This window comes from Fringilla coelebs (assembly GCF_963513975.1).
Source record: "Fringilla coelebs genome assembly, chromosome: 6".
Lineage (NCBI taxonomy): Eukaryota > Metazoa > Chordata > Aves > Passeriformes > Fringillidae > Fringilla > Fringilla coelebs.
In genome coordinates this window covers 3,632,726-3,649,334 of record NC_140034.1, presented here as the reverse complement: position 1 = coordinate 3,649,334, position 16,609 = coordinate 3,632,726, and the positions used below count along the sequence as shown (strand labels likewise).

Sequence of the window (16,609 nt, the reverse complement as noted above, 5' to 3'; positions counted from 1 at the left end):
CACGTGTGTCAATCTGGCACAGGAATTGTTCAGGGGCAGGGAAAACACACACACAACTCCTCACAGGTAAAAACCAGTCCCATTCCTCCTCTGGAGCAAGCAAGGCCAGCTCTTTTCTCTCCTAATTACCAAGGAATTTGTGAACAGGCAGTACCTGGGGCTGCCATGCTACACCAGAGCCATGGTCCCATCCACATTTAATATCCCTTATGTACAGGCTACAAATAGCACAAAAGGAAGAGGAAAAACACTCACAGAAGTCAAGTAATTCTGATTTTATATTCAGGCTTTGCAAATCAAGGATGTCCTATTTTTACTATTCATTCAAGGCAAAAGTCTACACAGGCATGTCAAAAGCAGGAATTGAAAAACAGTGAACACAACAGTCTTGAAAATACGTTTAATGTCTAATCTTATACAAAAGTGACAGCATTTTCAAAAAAATATCAAATCCTGTATTTATAGCTTCTCACTATCATACAGCAATATTTGTTTCATCTAAAGAAAATACAGCAGCAGGTGATAATCTATACTTTAAAGATGTGATTGCTTATATTTCGTATTGTAAACAAATGCAGTATGTCAACCTCAAAGCACAAGTCAAAACGAACTCCTCAGCAATTGAACTCAAAATGATGCATAGAAATGTACAAATTCCATTGCAAAAGCTTCAGGCCAGAAGTTGCTCACACTTGACATAACATGTGATAAAGTTACTACACGGTATATAGTGACACCTTGAGTTTTTACACAATAGATTAACAGGAATACCCTTTTCACTGCTATGCAAAGAACTCTGCTCACAAAAACAAAGGGGTTATGAAACAGTTTTCATGACCTCAAGAAATACGAATATACATTGAAAAACATCCCATATATATTGAATTTTAGCCTAAATGTTCCAGTAATAAATCCTGCCTATTTCAGGAAGAACCTAGAAGTCTAGTTACTTTTACAAAACCCCTTTCCAAAAATCATTACTTGCTACTTTTGCTTTATCCTTTCCTACTCCTTCCCATTCCCTGCAGAGACATATGGCCAGTGCAATTCCAACTGGAGGGCTGCTACTGCATGATCCATTCATTTGGAATAAATGTTTTTTTTCATTACAATGATTTACAGTCTAAGGCTGCAGGTATCAAAAAAGCACTTAAGCAAATGCAGTCAATGTTGCTTATGTTAATTTTTAATTAGTCTTGCCAAGTCTGCTTGGGGGGCAACTGGGGGTTTTTTTAAGGTTAGTTACACTTTTGGTTCTTATTCCAAGGGTTAATTGCTAGGGTTTAAGTTGAAGTGTTAAAATATTTTTGTTCAGCTCCAGTATTGTCTTCCTAAAAGAAAAAATAGACATTCCTTTGCTATCAGCTTTCATGACGTTGGATTATAGCAGCCACAGTTCAACTGGCTGCTTTCTCCTGCAAAAATACTGTAGGACCTTGCCATAAAGGCAATGACTACCAAGGAGCATCACACCAGGTCACCCCATGTGCTTTCAGAGTGTCCATCACACGCATGCAGGAAGCCACGAAAGTACTGAAAGAGAATTAACTCGTGTTCACAGTTCCATGATACAAAGACTCCCTAATGAGCTACCATGTGAAGCAAAATCTGTTCCTAATTCTACCCACAGAGGCTAAGTCAGGAGATCCCCAGCTGGGGAGGAAACAAACTGTCCGTGGTCCAAGTGCAGGCCATGAAGTACCACCAAGAGACGCGGCCGTGTCTCGGCAAACCCCTCGGGTGTGCTTGGCACAGATATGGCAAGAACACGAAAGCTCAGGGCAGTGCCCCTCGGGGGAGGCAGCTGCACAGCAGTGCACAGGCTTCCTGACATTCAATTTCTCCCAAATTCCTCCTACTCCGTGAGGTATGCAGACACCCAGCTGGGAACAGGGGCTGCTCCCAGGGACAGCGAACGAGAGCCCCTCGCGCCCAACGAGGATCTCTGTCGTGACACAACTGTGCCAAAAACTGCTGGGAAGGGAATGCTCAGGTTGGGTTTTAAGCTCAAGTTCAGTTTCCAGGGACTCTGAAAAAGTCTGCCAGGTTTACAAAACCCAGCAGCCAAGTCAAATTTGAAATGACTAGAACCCAGGTCAGAAATAGGGAAGTACCTACGTGGGGATCAGTTTCTCTTTACACAGACCAAGCCAAACTTCCAACCACCACAGAATGAGAACTGGCAACAGGATGTCCTCATTTGCATGCATAAAACTCACATTTTGCTGATTCAAAGTTAACTGCACATCCAGGTTATTTCACTTGCACAGGAATGCCTGTTTGTGAACACCAACAGTGTGCTGACAAGTCACACCAAGGCTTCCAAACGTGGCTCTTCTCCTCCGTAGTCCCAGACCGAGCAATTGGTTTGAGTTATGTACAAAATGCTGAGAAAACCTTCGAGTTCACATGCTCTGTCTTGTTAGTTTGAATTACTGTAGCATGTTCAAAAATTAGGTTTCTTGACTAAAATGTTGAAACACTTTCTCTATTGACTTTTTAGAATAACCTGAAAATAGACAAAATATGACTATCCATCCGTTCAATGACCAGCAGGAGTCTGGCAATGAGACTTAAAGCATTAATTTAAGAGTTAACTTTTTGAAATTCCATGGGCCTGATTCTTTATAATCCTTACACGGCAACTCCTGTTTTTCCAAGGAATACTTGCCAACATAAGAACCACAGTTGTGTTAGTTGATTTCTTCTCTTTGTATTTCACTTGATTAAACCAAATAATTATGCCAGCATATGAGCAAGGTAAATTGATGTAAACTGCTCCTTCATACCTCAAATGCACATACAAGAGGCAATATTCTTCATAGCCCCACACATTACTGAAACAAAAACTGTAAAAATCTCTGTAAGTAGTGGATGAAGGTGGAAAACTACAGTATTTCGTTGCCCAGAACGTATTCAGCGGTAAGGCTGCAAGAGACAATAAGGCATGGTCAATACAGGCTTTTCACACAGCATTTATTCACAGTTACAAATACTGTTAATTAATCAAAAATTCATCCTTATATTCTGTTATTCCCTCCCAATTGCTCTATCAGCAAGCTCTCTCAGTTAAAGAGATCAGAATATTTTCTCTCTCAGAATTATTACAATGTTTTTCCCCCCTTTTTGGCTTTCAGAGTCTTTCCAAGCAGTGGAAGACCACTATAACATGAGACATGAACATAATTTAGCCATTCTGGTATATTTAATATTTAAATTGCTGTTATCCCACTGACTTGAGGAACAAAACTTGAGATGTGCTGAAACTCCTTACCTGCACTAACAGGTTTTACACTACTGAATTCCCCCTCTTAAAAGTGAAACACTTTATAGAGTAATTTGAGACCAAAATTAAATACTCACATGGGGACCACCAGGCATTGATGGAGCACCAGCAGGACCAGATGGCACTTGAAAAGGATTAGGGGGCGTAGGATATAGTCCTGGAGCTGGATATGATCCTGTGGGTGGAGGGAATGGGCCGGGCGGTGACGGTCCCCACGTTCCGGGCGGGACCGTCCCCCACGGTACTGTCGGCGCAGCCCCCGGAGTCTGGGTGGGAGCAGAATATGGCCCTGGGGGTGGATATGGCATGCTGGGAGCAGGATACTGCCCTCCCATTGTTGGTCCCCATGCTCCAGAGGGCATGGATCCCCATGGCCCAACAGGAGCAGGAGGTGCAGCTGGCTCTGTTGGACCTCCGTAAGGTCGTGGAAGCTCTGGAAAGGGCATATTTGGTGGAGGATACTGCCCTGGTGGGACAGGACCTGGCACAGTTGGGGGTGGATATGGACCACCAGGAGGAGGGCAGGAGGGTCCAGTAGGAGGAGGAGGAAATGGAGCAGGCGGTCCCGGGGGCATTGAAGGATACATTCCCGTGGGAGGAGGTCCGAAGGGCACGCTGGAAGCCGATGTGTTTGGTGGCAGTCCCGTTGGAGTCATAGGGGGGGCGCTGGGGTTATTCCAAGGGTTGGAAGCCGGCCAGCCCTGCGGAGGCTGCCCGGGCTGCTGGCCAGGCTTGGTGCTGCTCACTTTGGAGGTTTTAGCAGGCGACTGGTCTGGTAAAGCATCTGCCAACTGAAAGACAAAGCGCCGGTGAGAATGGAATGTGCGGGCCGGAATTCCCGGCTGCAGCCATCCCCCCACCACGTGGCTACAGCCCAGCTGCCGGAGGGAGGAGAAGAGCTCTCGGTGGCTGCACACAGATGATTACATTCATTTTTGTGCAACTCCTATCACTAAGGCAGCAGAGGCATTCTGACAGGCCACAGTTAAAAAGCCAGAGATAAAAGGCGACCCACCAAACGGAACAACAGGCAGCTGCAGCACAAACCTGAAAATATTTCCCTAAATTTCCACTGCAACTATCCTGATGCCATAAAAGCACAGCTCCTTTGTTAATGCCACAGGAGAGAACCCACGAGGCACCCAGCAGCTTCCGATGTTTAGTCCAGGGATTGCTACATCCAGCCAAAAGGAAAACACCATCACAGCGACACAGAGGAAATGTCTCAGCTGTCAGCTCCCCTTTTCCTTCAAAACACTGTCAGTTTTTGGGATAATCAACACAACTGGCTGATTGAGGGATTTTCTAAAACCCCCGACAAAGGGAGGAATGATGAATCTGACTCCATGTTCTTAGAAGGCTAATTTATTATTTTATGATCTATATTATATTAAAGAATTCTAAACTAAACTATACTAAAGAATACAGAAAGGATACAGACAGAAGGCTAAAAGATACTAATAAAAAACTCGTGACTCTCTCTTCAGAGTCTGACACAGCTTGGTCATCATTGGCCAATAAAGTCAAAACAATTCACATGTTGGACAAACAATTTCCAACTACATTCTGAAGCAGTAAAACACAGGAGAAGCAAATGAGATAATACTGTTTTCTTTTTTTTCTCTGAGGCTTCTCAGCTTCCCAGGAGAAAAATCCTGGGCAAAGAGATTTTTCAGAAAATATGATGGTGACAGCTGATCTTCAGGAAAGAAAAACTGTTACTTACCGAAAAATCATCAGTTCCAGACATTGTGCTGAAAAGTAAGGTAAGATAAAGTGAAATTTGTTGAAAATAATAAAGGTATTTTTAAGCAAGACTAAATGAGACATCTACATTTGTCTCATTCGGAGCACAGCAGGTGCTGAACCAGCAGCACCTCTTGGTGCCTTGGTTCCAGAGCCTGTGGCCCAGGGCAGCTCCTGGAGCACGGATCAGGGTGATCAGTGCTCATGGACACCTGTGCCAGGTGTTGCTTTGGGGATCCCCACTTAGTGAGATAATAGGAATAAATTTACTCTCTGTGTTTAAGCCCTGGGTTTACTGTTGTCCCAGCTGCCTCCCTGTGCTCACAGAGTGACCCAAACACCTTTCTCTGGATAAAGTTCCCATGAAAAGGAAAGCCCTGAGCCTCCACCTGCCTCCTCTCAGACAGGTGTGACACAGGAGGCAAATGGGTCACATTGCAATAACAAAAAATATTTTAAGCATTCATATGGAGCCTGCCCAGACAGGGATGCCTGGGAAGGATTCCAGGTGTTTTCTAAACTGGGATTTGGAAAAGGTATAGCAGGATTCTTGTGGGTGAAGTCAATGCCTCTAAACCAAAACATGATGAAATCAGAGAATCATGGAATGGTTTGGGAGGGAAGGGACATTAAAGATCACCTAGTTACAACCCCCTGCCATGGGCAGGGACACCTGCCACTATCCCAGGCTGCTCCAAGCGCATCCAACCTGGCCTTGGACACTTCCAGGGATCCAGGGGCAGCCACAGCAAATCTGGGCACCTGTGCCAGAGCCTCAGCACCTCAAAATTCTTCCCAATCTCCCATCCATCCCTGCCCTCTGGCAGTGGGAGCCATTCCCTGGCTCCTGTCCCTCCATCCCTTGTCCCCAGTCCCTCTCCAGCTCTCCTGGAGCCCCTTCAGGCCCTGCCAGGGGCTCTCAGCTCTCCCTGGAGCCTTCTCCTCTCCAGCTGAGCACCCCCAGCTCTCCCAGCCTGCCTCCAGCCCTTGGAGCAGCTCTGTGGCCTCCTCTGGACTTGTCCCAACAGGTCCTTCTGATATTGGGGACCTCAGAGCTGGAATCCCCACACAGATCTTATTGCCAAAAATAAAAGAACTACAGCTTGCTGGTGGTTTATCCTCCAATCATTTCAGAACAAATAACAACACCAAGGGGAGAGGATGCTTTTATTTCCATTCCCCAACTCCAGTAACTGACTGCAGAGGTGCCACTAATATGAATCCAACTTCCAACCTCTCCACACTTCCACATAAATGGGCACTAAAAATTAGGGACCAATGAGACATATTAACACATAACCAGAAGTGAGGAACTGTTAAAAAGATTACCAAGAGTAGCCAAAAAGTTTTAGGGGAGAGTGTATGAGCCAGCAAGGAACATAAGAGCAGGAAAAATGTCAAACAGAAGTCAGGAGTACAAATACTACTGCAAAGTTGGTTCCCACAAAACACAATCCTTGTATTCCCCTTGGTGATGGTGAAGAATTGATTTCTAAGACAGAGAATGGTCTCAAGGATGGAGCTTTGTACAGGAAACCCAGATTAAATAGGTTTTTAAGCTCCCTTAGGTTAATATATATCCACATTATTTACATTATATTATCGATACAATCTTCTCTGAAACTGTATTGTAAGTTTGTTACTACTTACACAATCTCCTGACCTCAGGACAGCTCTGGATCAGACAAGGGGCCACTTAGCTCAGCATCCCATTTTATCTTAACCAGTAGAGACCATCCCATTTTATCTTAACCATGACCAGTAGAGAAGAACAAGAACAGGAATGACTCTCACCCAACACTTCAATGATTCCAATCTCAGCCACTTCCTAAGCTGCAGAAAATTTCCATGGAGCAATAACCCTCAAATAATTAATTCCTTTCCCACAAACACATCCAGTTTCCTCACTCAGATGAGGGGATAGCTCATTTGCCCACTTCAGAGTTGTTCCTACAACCCCCACTGGCAAGGCACCCACAGGCTGCTATCTGCTGCACAAAAGCCACCTCCTTTTTTTGTTCTAAACCTGGATTTTACTACTTTCACTTGTAGCTCCTCCATTCTTGCAGCTGAGGAAATCAGCAAATCTATTCTTACCCCCCCTGCCCATGCTGATCACTATCCTACAGATTTTTACCATTTTCTTTCATCTCTCCCTTCTCCAGGCTGAGTTCCAGCTTATTCCCCTGACCCTTGTGCAGCAGCTCTTCCCTACCTTTGATTATTCTCCCTGCCTCAATTTGAGGCTTTTCCAAGTCTTCTGTATCTTTTGGGATGAATGACAAGAAAGAACCACAGAGAATTGAAGATGTGGGATAACCATTGATTTATACAGTATCATAATTATGCTCTGGTTTGTCTTCTATTTCCTTTCTAATACTTCTTCATTTTTCAGCTGCTTTTCATCCCTATGGAACTGACACTTCTGTGGCAATATTTCACTCCTCAGTGTCAAGGGTCAGCCCAACATTTTATATGTGAAATTATATGCACCACTCTACATTTATCTACTCTGAATCCCAGCAGATTTATTGCCATTGAATTATTTCTGCCAATTTATTAGCCAATCCTTTCTTTCCTGAATGGCTGTGTATCAACAGGACGCTGCTCATCTCATTTCCCAAGTTATTTATGACCACATGGAACAACCCAGACCTCTGTGGAAACACAGTGAACTTTTCAAGTGACTCCTAATAATTTAAATAAACCTTTTAAGAAATACCTTGTAATTTAAATAAACCTTTCAAGAAATACCTAATAATTTAAATAAACCTGTCAGGAAACATCTAATAATTTAAATAAACCTTTTAAGAAATATGTATCTACAAAGCTGATGGAATTCAGTGCCTAATTGCATGAATACAAAGGTTTGTTAAAACTCCAGTATTAATTTATAACAGCAGTAGTTCTTTCAAGTAAGGACTCAGTCTCAGATGAGGAACATTTCAGATCAGGGACTATTTGTTTAAAATTGAGAAACCAACTGAACTACATCAGGGAAGTGGTTTCTGCTCCTGCTATTAACAACTCAGCTGTCTGAGACATATCTATTAATTTCTCTCCAAGAAATACCTCTTCTGTTAGGAATTCATTAATTTTTGCAATTAACCACACTCAATAATAATAAGCTAGCAGGGGATTTTTGGTGGTACTGTAGTTCAATTTATGGACAGAGAAGCTATTTATCATAACCCCAAAAATAAAGGAAAACAATCATTAATATACAGACAAGTACAAAAAAACTTTTACATAAGTGCACAGATAATCATCATCATCATCATCAAGTTATTAAAAAAAAATCACCAAAACAGGTCAAGAGAATCCTCATTTCTTTAGGCAGATGGAGAGATGGGATAAGACCAACTGAAAACCAGATCTACAACAGACTGAAAATAGTTCACAGAAGAAGTTGGAACATTTGCTGCGAGGGAGAGAAGGAAGAGAAGAAAGGAAACTAAAGGAGAACTCAGAAGAAAATCCTGTGATCTGCCACAAAAGTGTCAGAGAGGAGTAAATTCAAGTCAAGCAGTGGGTGAACACAGTTGAAACAGGCCTGCTTCCCAAATATCAACTGATATCCCCAATATTTGTTAGCAGATCATTCCCAAATATTTCTGTGCCATGAAAATGAAGGGAACAATTCTGCTGCATGACTTATGAAAAAAAAAAGTAAAAAAAAAAAGAAAAAAGTAGTTAAGCATAGCTTATAATGAGATTTAGTGGCTTTTTTACTTTGGCAAGCAGACAAGAGCAACATTTGTTGGCAACATTTGGGATAACTGAGCCCATGCCAAGCATGTCAAGGATCCTCTTGCAGAAAGGATGCCCTATTTCAGGGATGTTTTTTAAACAGGCATTTAATCTGGGTACTGCCACCTTCATTTCATAAAAAAGAAACTGAAATTACCCTTAACGTTCAGACAACATATGAACTCATCTGTACTTAAATCTGGAATCTATATTCCATTCAGGTTGTTCAACACTAGTTAAAGAATTTCAGTCAAAACCTTACAGGAATATCAATTATATTATTACAATTATTGCCCAAGGCATTCACATGCTCACCAATCAGACTCAGAGACAGTGTCAGACAGAAGACCCCCAAGTAACTAAATTTTAAAGTCCCTCCAGGTCACACATGGGCTCAAGATTTTAGAAAAAAAACCCCACACTGAATGTGGCTTGATGGGATTTTTAGAGCCATTAGAATGAACCAATTATCTCTTGAAACTTTCCTGGTGCACAAGCACTGATAGCAGCAGAGAAACCCATTCATGTAACAGACATTCATTCTGCCACATTCCAACCCCACTCCAAATTATCTTCCCTGCAGTTGGGATGAAGAAAGAACAAATGGAAGGAGGTTCAGGAGTTGAAGGCACTTGGCAGGGAGCAGAAAGACAACAGAGCTGGCAGCATTCAGAATGAAGTCCTGCTTGCATCCACTGTGCTGTAAGATAAGATTCCCTTTGTTTTCTGAAGGCCAACGCCCCTGGAAACATCTCTGCCTTCCCAGAAGCCCAGAGCCTGCCAGCTCCAGCTCTGCTGCTCAGGGCAGCACCTCTCAGCCACCTCGAAGCTGGAGGGAGAGAGATGATCAATGCCTGCAAAAACAAGGCTGCCAGGAGCTGAGTCTCTTTCACCCTTTATCCTGAAGAGCCATGAGAGGCAGGAAGGATTTCAGTGCACCTGCCTAGAAATTACACTCTGCAAAACCTTCAGGCCAGAGGCCAAGGCCTCCTGGATATCCTCTCCATGAGCTGCTCCCAGAAATTACCAGCAGGTAGGTGAGATGAGAGAGGCTGCTCTGGGAAGAGAGAAAGGCTGGGAGCACAATTCCAACCCAGCTCTGGCAGGAGAGTTCTTCCAAGAGCCTTCACAACCACGGGCTGCCTCTCAGGGAGGTCTGTGCCTGGTTCTGGCAGCCTGGTGCTACGTGTGCTGTGCTAAATCCGTCCTACTGAACAGCTTCCACAACAAACCAGCTCCACGCTGGTTTTTTCAGCTCCAAACCCTCTTGGATTGCATCCATCTCACTGAAAGTATGGTGTAGTAGCAATTTTTCCCATGCTTTTGCCTTTCCTGGCTTTTAGCCACCATTAGTCCTTACAGACTCTCATTAGGAAGAGACATCCAAAGCACTTTTTCTTACCCAAAACTAAGCATCAACTGCTTTCCTATTCTTTTTTGTTGAGTTGTATGACATTATTCCAACACTTGATGTGCCACATTTAGTTCCTGTCTCCAAGATCATCTTTCAAACACAGAAAAAGGCTTTCTGGATATGCAACAGGCTGTGCTGCATTTCCACTGGGTGGCACGGCTGCCTCGGCAGAGAGGTTCCTTTGTCACTCCAACATGACTAATTCCTGCCAGCATCACCTCATCCACAACAGCATTTCTGCCCACATAAGTGGAACTACCCAACATAGCACCCGGAGAAAATGGAAGAGACACCAAGTCTTTGACGGCTTCTAAATGTTTTCTAAAATATGCAAATTTCTGCAGCTTCAGGCGTTAACTATCAACACTTCAGAGTCGGCCTTTAGAGAATCCCAGAATGGTTTGGGTTGGAAGAGACTTTTAAGCTCATCCAGTTCCACCCCCTGCCATGGGCAGGGACACCTTCCTCCAGCCCAGGTTGCTCCAAGCACATCCACTTCCAGGGATCCAGGGGCAGCCACAGCAAATCTGGGCACCCTCTGCCAGGGCCTCACCACCCTCACAGACAAGAATTCAGAATTCCTTCCCAGTCTCCCATCCATCCCTGCCCTCTGGCAGTGGGAGCCATTCCCTGGCTCCTGTCCCTCCATCCCTTGTCCCCAGTCCCTCTCCAGCTCTCCTGGAGCCCCTTCAGGCCCTGCCAGGGGCGCTGAGCTCTCCCTGGAGCCTTCTCCTCTCCAGCTGAGCACCCCCAGCTCTCCCAGCCTGCCTCCAGCCCTTGCAGCATCTCCATTATTTCCTCTGGACTTGCTCCAGCAGCTCCAACTCCTGATTTTGGGGGCCTCAGAGCTGGACACAACACTGCAGAGGGGTCTCAGGAAACTGGAGCAGAGGGGCAGATCCCCCCACTTTTCCTGCTGCTCACTCTCCAGGGATCCAGGGGCAGCCACAGCAGCTCTGGGCACCCTGTGCCAAGGCCTCCCCACCCTCACAGGGAAGAATTCCTTCCCAATATCCCATCCACCCCTGCCCTCTGGCAGTGGGAAGCCATTCCCTGTGTCCTGTCACTCCATGCTCTTTTACACAGTCCCTCTCCATCTTTCTTGCAGACTCTCTTCAGGTACTGCAAGGCCACAAGTGGATCACCCCAAAGCCTTCTCTTCTCCAAGATGAACCATCCCAACTTCTCACCCCAAAGCCTTCTCTTCTCCAAAATGAACCATCCCAACTTCTCACCCCAAAGCCTTCTCTTCTCCAAGATGAACCATCCCAACTTCTCTTCTCACCCCAAAGCCTTCTCTTCTCCAAGATGAACCATCAGAACTCTCTCAGCCTTCCCCCACAGGAGAGCTGCTGCAGCTCTCTGATCATCTTGGTGGCCTCCTCTGGCCCCTTCCCCATCCTTAAAGCCTCCCCAGTGCCCACGTACCCTAAAATAACTTGGTGTGCCCTGGGTGTTTATCCACTGAGAAAATAAAGTTAAGTGACAAACTAACCCAACAGCTCCATCATCAGAGGCTATGAGAGGTTTGGGGATATTTCTGCCCCTTTCCCTGTCTCTTAGAAATGAAAAACTGACAAAAGTAAAATTTCAGATTTCCAGGACAGATGTCATTAAGACCAACAACCAAATGGAGGCTTTTGCTATAAATTGTCAATACCAAGAAGAGAACAATTCCTCAAAGCAGAGGAGCTGGCAGTTTCCAAGAGCTGTAAAACACAAAGCCATAAGGATCTGTGATCTGTGCCAGCCCCTCACCCTCACCAGGCCATTCAGCTCCACAGCTGCCTCCCAGCCTGCCCAGAGCTGGTCCCCAAGCCTGGCAGATGGGCAGGCACAGAGCACAGGGAGGTGCCCTGTTTGTGCCAGCTGTGACACAGTCAGGCACAACAGAGAGCCCCTGCCAAAGATCCCTCCTGTCCACAGCACCCAGCCCTGGGAATCCTGAAAAAGATCTGTTATTCCAGCAGCTTGGAATGATTCCAACTGATCTTTCAGAGCTGCCTCTAAATTATCTCGAGAGTTGCAGAGCCTCACATCAGAGAATCCCAGAGTGGTTTGGGGTGGAGGGGACATAAAGCTCATCCCATCCCACCCCCTTCCACCATCCCAGGCTGCTCCAAGCCTGTCCAGCCTGGCCTGGAACACTGCCAGGGATCCAGGGGCAGCCACAGCCTTTCCTGAGCAGCCTCTGTTCTCCTCTCAAGCATTATCAGCTGAATTATTGTCATTGTTTTGGATGAAATGAACACTCTGACTCTGAGGAGTGACTATCAAACGGCTTCACTGCAGGGTTGAGGTGTGCCACCCCCTAAAAAAACATCAAACCCAGCTGTACCCCACCTCTGAACACACACCCAGACACATTTCTGCTCCTTCCCAGAAAAATCACGTTTCAGGATTTACACCTGCCACCTTTCTTCAACTGGAACTGTTAAAACGCACTTGAATGAACTCAAGTTACAAGAATACCCCGATATTCACCACGAATTTTTCTTTCAGCCCCTGATCTCCACAGCTCCCGGGAAGGGCAGTTTCGGGGCGTGTCATTTTGGTTTCAAAAAGACAAAGCAGCTACTTTTGTTCTTCCACCACTGGCAACGAGGCTGAGGAGCATCAGATCAGCACCGTTTTCCACGGAATTCTCCTACAAACAAGTTTTTCATCAGAAATAAAACCTGTCAGGCGGGCAGCACCGATACCACCCAGTGCTGGCCATCCCCTGTACGTCAGCCGCCTTAAACACATTAAAATTTGATAAACCAACTTCTCACCAACTCTGCAAAACCGGCTTTCCCGAGCCCTTCTTTAGAGAGGAAGCTTTAACTTAAACTCACGTAAATGCAATCCACGCTCATTGATGTGTTCATTAATAAACTACGGCCGCACAACACAAAAAAATAAAAAAAAAGAAATTTTAAAAAAAGCCGAACAAATATTGAACCCAGCCAAGCCAGCGCCGCCACGGCCGCTCCAGAGCCACCAGGCCCCGCCACGAGCGACCCCCGGTGCTCTGCAGGGACCAGCACCGCCCGCCCCCCGCAGGCGGGGCGGCACCTCCGGGATGGCTGAGGCGCGGCCCGGCGGCTCCGCGGCCGCAGCCCCCCCGCCCTCCCGCGCTCCCCGCGGCGGCGCGGGGCCCGTGCCGGCGGCGGGGCCGGTGCCGGTACCTGTGCGGGGGGAGCCGGCGCAGGCCCGGAGCGACGCGGCGGCCGCAGCTCCACCGCCACCGCGACGGGCACCGGAACCGGAACTGCGTCACGGCGGCCACGCCCACCCCGCCACACCGGAGGGGCGCGCGCTTGGCTACGCCCCTCTACGGCCGCTGTGTCACCGGCACCGCCCACCCGCGGTCTGGCCACGCCCCTTCCCTGTCCGCAGGGCGCGTCACAGGCCACACCCACATATGACCACGCCTACAACGTAGCGTCACAGACCACGCCCATCAGGCCACGCCCCTCCCCGCCCATAATAACTGCGCGGGCTGTATGGGGTCACGTGACGGCGAGCGCGGGCCCCGCCCTTCCCGCGGTCACGTGACGTCTCCCTGCGGGGCGGGCGCGGCCGCTGAGGGGACCCGGCCTGGCGGCCCCGGGAGCTGCTCTCAAACGGCGTTTCACCACCATTTCACCACCATTTCACCACCATTTCACCACCTTCATTAAAAAACAATTCAAAATGATATCTTGATTTGCCGTCCCCTTCGTCCGTGAATCAAAATCTGCGCCGTGCAGTTCAAGACCTGCGGCAGAAACCGGCACAGCGAAGTGCTTGTCTTTCTGTCCCTTCAACGGGGAAAAAAGTAAAAATATTCTTAGTGTAAGAAAAGAAAATCAATTTAACTACTAAGAAATTAAAATGTTATTTCGGTGTGCAAGGTAAATTGCCATTGATGGTTCTAGTAAAATCTCCAAGAGCATTGATTAGTTTAGACCTGCAGCCGCCAGCACAAACACTTCAGCAGAAGCTGCACAACTCCTGTCATGTTTAACAGTGTAATTAACAATCATATAAACAGTGTAATTAATAATCCTACAAACAGCTGTTTCTAATGGATCTATATGACTGCTGAAAATCTGTGAAAAATGCGTATTTTATGATTGGCTTTTCGCAAATATTAAAATGAATATTATATGTGTTGTGTTAGAAAGTTATGCTGTATTGATTCTCTTAAGTGGTGTGTTAAATATAGGTTTAAATTATTACAAAATATTAAAATAGAAACTATTTTATGTAAGATACATTTTTTTCTAAAGAAAGGACTCACAGTGAGATAGCAGCCACAGAACACCCAAATCTTTCAGAAAAAAAGAATTAATTGCTCCATCATCAGAATGGACAAACTTCTTCTCACCTCGCTCAGCCAGGACAAGGATTCAGAGGAAGAAGTTGACTCTGCCCGGACAGAATCCTGTGTTTGAATGGAATTTATGCATCATGTGTGAGGTGTATGAATATGATCAGGCTATTGATTTAAGGGTTAATCCTCTGTTTACATGGGTCCTTTTTCAGGCTTGAGGTCCGTAGCTCTTTGTTTTTATTGTCTCATATTGTCCCTATCCAAATTGTGTAAATTTTTTATTACTCTAATTATATTACTATTTTTATAACTGTTTTATTACTATTAAACTTTTAAATTTTTAAAAACAAGTGATTGGCGTTTTTCACAAAATCCAATTCTGATTTTCTTCTTGTCCAATAGGGAAAACTGAAGGCAATCCTGACATCCCCAACAATTCCACCACGCTCCTGAGATCCTTTTCCAAACTCTCCCTGAGCTCTGTCAGCCTTGTGTCCATGACCACTGGCCAGGATTTCCCCTCACCTTGCACAAACTACCACCAGATTTTCACTTTAAGTTACCCCAATCACCCAATTTTCACCTTTCAGACCTAAAGCTGCACCTGAAATCTGCGTTTTTCACTTTTCCCCACTCCCTGTCTGCCTCTGTGTCCACAGCCCCTGTGGCAGGGCCCAAACACACGGTGTGGTTCCCTGCTGTGAAAAATGTGTATTTTATGATTGGCTTTTTACAAATATTCAAATGAATATTATATGTGTTATGTTAGAAAGTGATGCTATACTAATTTTTTTTAAGTGGTGTGTTAAATATAGTTTTAGGATGTAACATAAAGTTAAAATAGAAACTATGTATGTGGGATATTTTTTTAAGAAAGGAATGAGGTACTCGCACTGAGATAGCAGCCACAGGACACCCAAATCTTTCAGAAAAAAGAATTTCTTGCCCCATTATCAGAAGAAATTAACTTCTTCCTGCCTCGCTCAGCTCTGAAGATGCTGTCAGGATTCAGAGGAAGAAGTTGACACTGACAAGACAGAATCCTGTGTTTGAATGGGAGTTATGCATCATGTATGAAGTGTATGAGTATGCAACAGGCTGTTGTTTTTAAGGGTTAATGCTCTGTTCACGTGGGTCCTTTTTCAGGCTTATGCTGCCCAGAAAAGGTACCCAGACTGTCCCTAACTCTTTGTGTCTATTGTCTCGTATCGTCCTAATTCTAAATGTCCGAATTTTTATTACTCTAATTATATTACTATTTTTATAACAGTTTTATTACTATTAAACTTTTAAAATTTCAAAAACAAGTGATTGGCGTTTTTCACACCTGCCCTGCCCTTCCCAGCTATGGCACTAATCCCGAGCCTTTCCATGCCCGGAGAATTCCGTTAAACTCAGCAGAAACGCGGGCGCGGGCGATGCCCAGCACATGCTGCTGGCGCCCTTCCCTTGGGAGGGAGCATCTGTTTGTGCTTTTCAAGGTCACAATTCGGCCCTTTCTGAAGGAACAGGGAAAATTCAGTGTCAGGAGCAGGAGCGGGGCGCTGGCAGCCCAGAAACTGCCCGTGTCCTGGGCTGTGTTCCCAGGAGAGTGAGCAGCAGGAAAATGGGGGATCTGCCCCTCTGCTTCAGTTTCCTAAGACCCCTCTGCAGTGTTGTGTCCAGCTCTGGAGCCCCAAAATCAGGAGGTGGAGCTGCTGGAGCAGGTCCAGAGGAAATGATGGAGATGCTGCAAGGGCTGGAGGCAGGCTGGGAGAGCTGGGGGTGCTCAGCTGGAGAGGAGAAGGCTCCAGGGAGAGCTGAGAGCCCCTGGCAGGGCCTGAAGGGGCTCCAGGAGAGCTGGGGAGGGACTGGGGACAAGGGATGGAGGGACAGGACCCAGGGAATGGCTCCCAGTGCCAGAGGGCAGGGCTGGGTGGGAGATTGGGAAGGAATTCTTCCCTGTGGGGTTGGGCAGGCCCTGGCATAGGTTGGCCAGAGCACCTGTGGCTGCCCCTGGATCCCTGGAAGTGTTCCAGGCCAGGTTGGACGGGGTTTGGATCATCCTGGGATGGTGGAAGGTGTCCCTGCCATGGCAGGGGGTGGAACAGGATGGGCTTTAAACTCTCTTTCA

General features: G+C 46.1%; 1 protein-coding gene across 1 annotated transcript; it reads right to left on the bottom strand.

Moving 5' to 3' along the window:
* Window positions 1-386: 386 nt before the first annotated feature.
* Window positions 387-13,448, bottom strand: MAPK1IP1L (mitogen-activated protein kinase 1 interacting protein 1 like). Its single transcript, XM_084207080.1, has 4 exons — window positions 13,367-13,448; window positions 5,013-5,040; window positions 3,364-4,077; window positions 387-2,928 (listed from the first exon to the last, which is right to left on the bottom strand). Exons 2-4 carry the CDS (start codon window positions 5,034-5,036, stop codon window positions 2,917-2,919), a joined length of 750 nt encoding a protein of 249 aa, XP_084063206.1. The 5' UTR covers window positions 5,037-5,040; window positions 13,367-13,448; the 3' UTR covers window positions 387-2,916.
* Between the last annotated feature and the right edge of the window lie 3,161 nt (window positions 13,449-16,609).

Bases quoted from the DNA above. Each gene is read 5' to 3' on its own strand.
- MAPK1IP1L (XM_084207080.1), bottom strand. From the start codon at position 5,036: ATGTCTGGAACTGATGATTTTTCG. The intron at 4,078-5,012 runs GTAAGTAACAGT...TTTGTCTTTCAG, and splicing joins CTGGAACTGATGATTTTTCG to TTGGCAGATGCTTTACCAGA.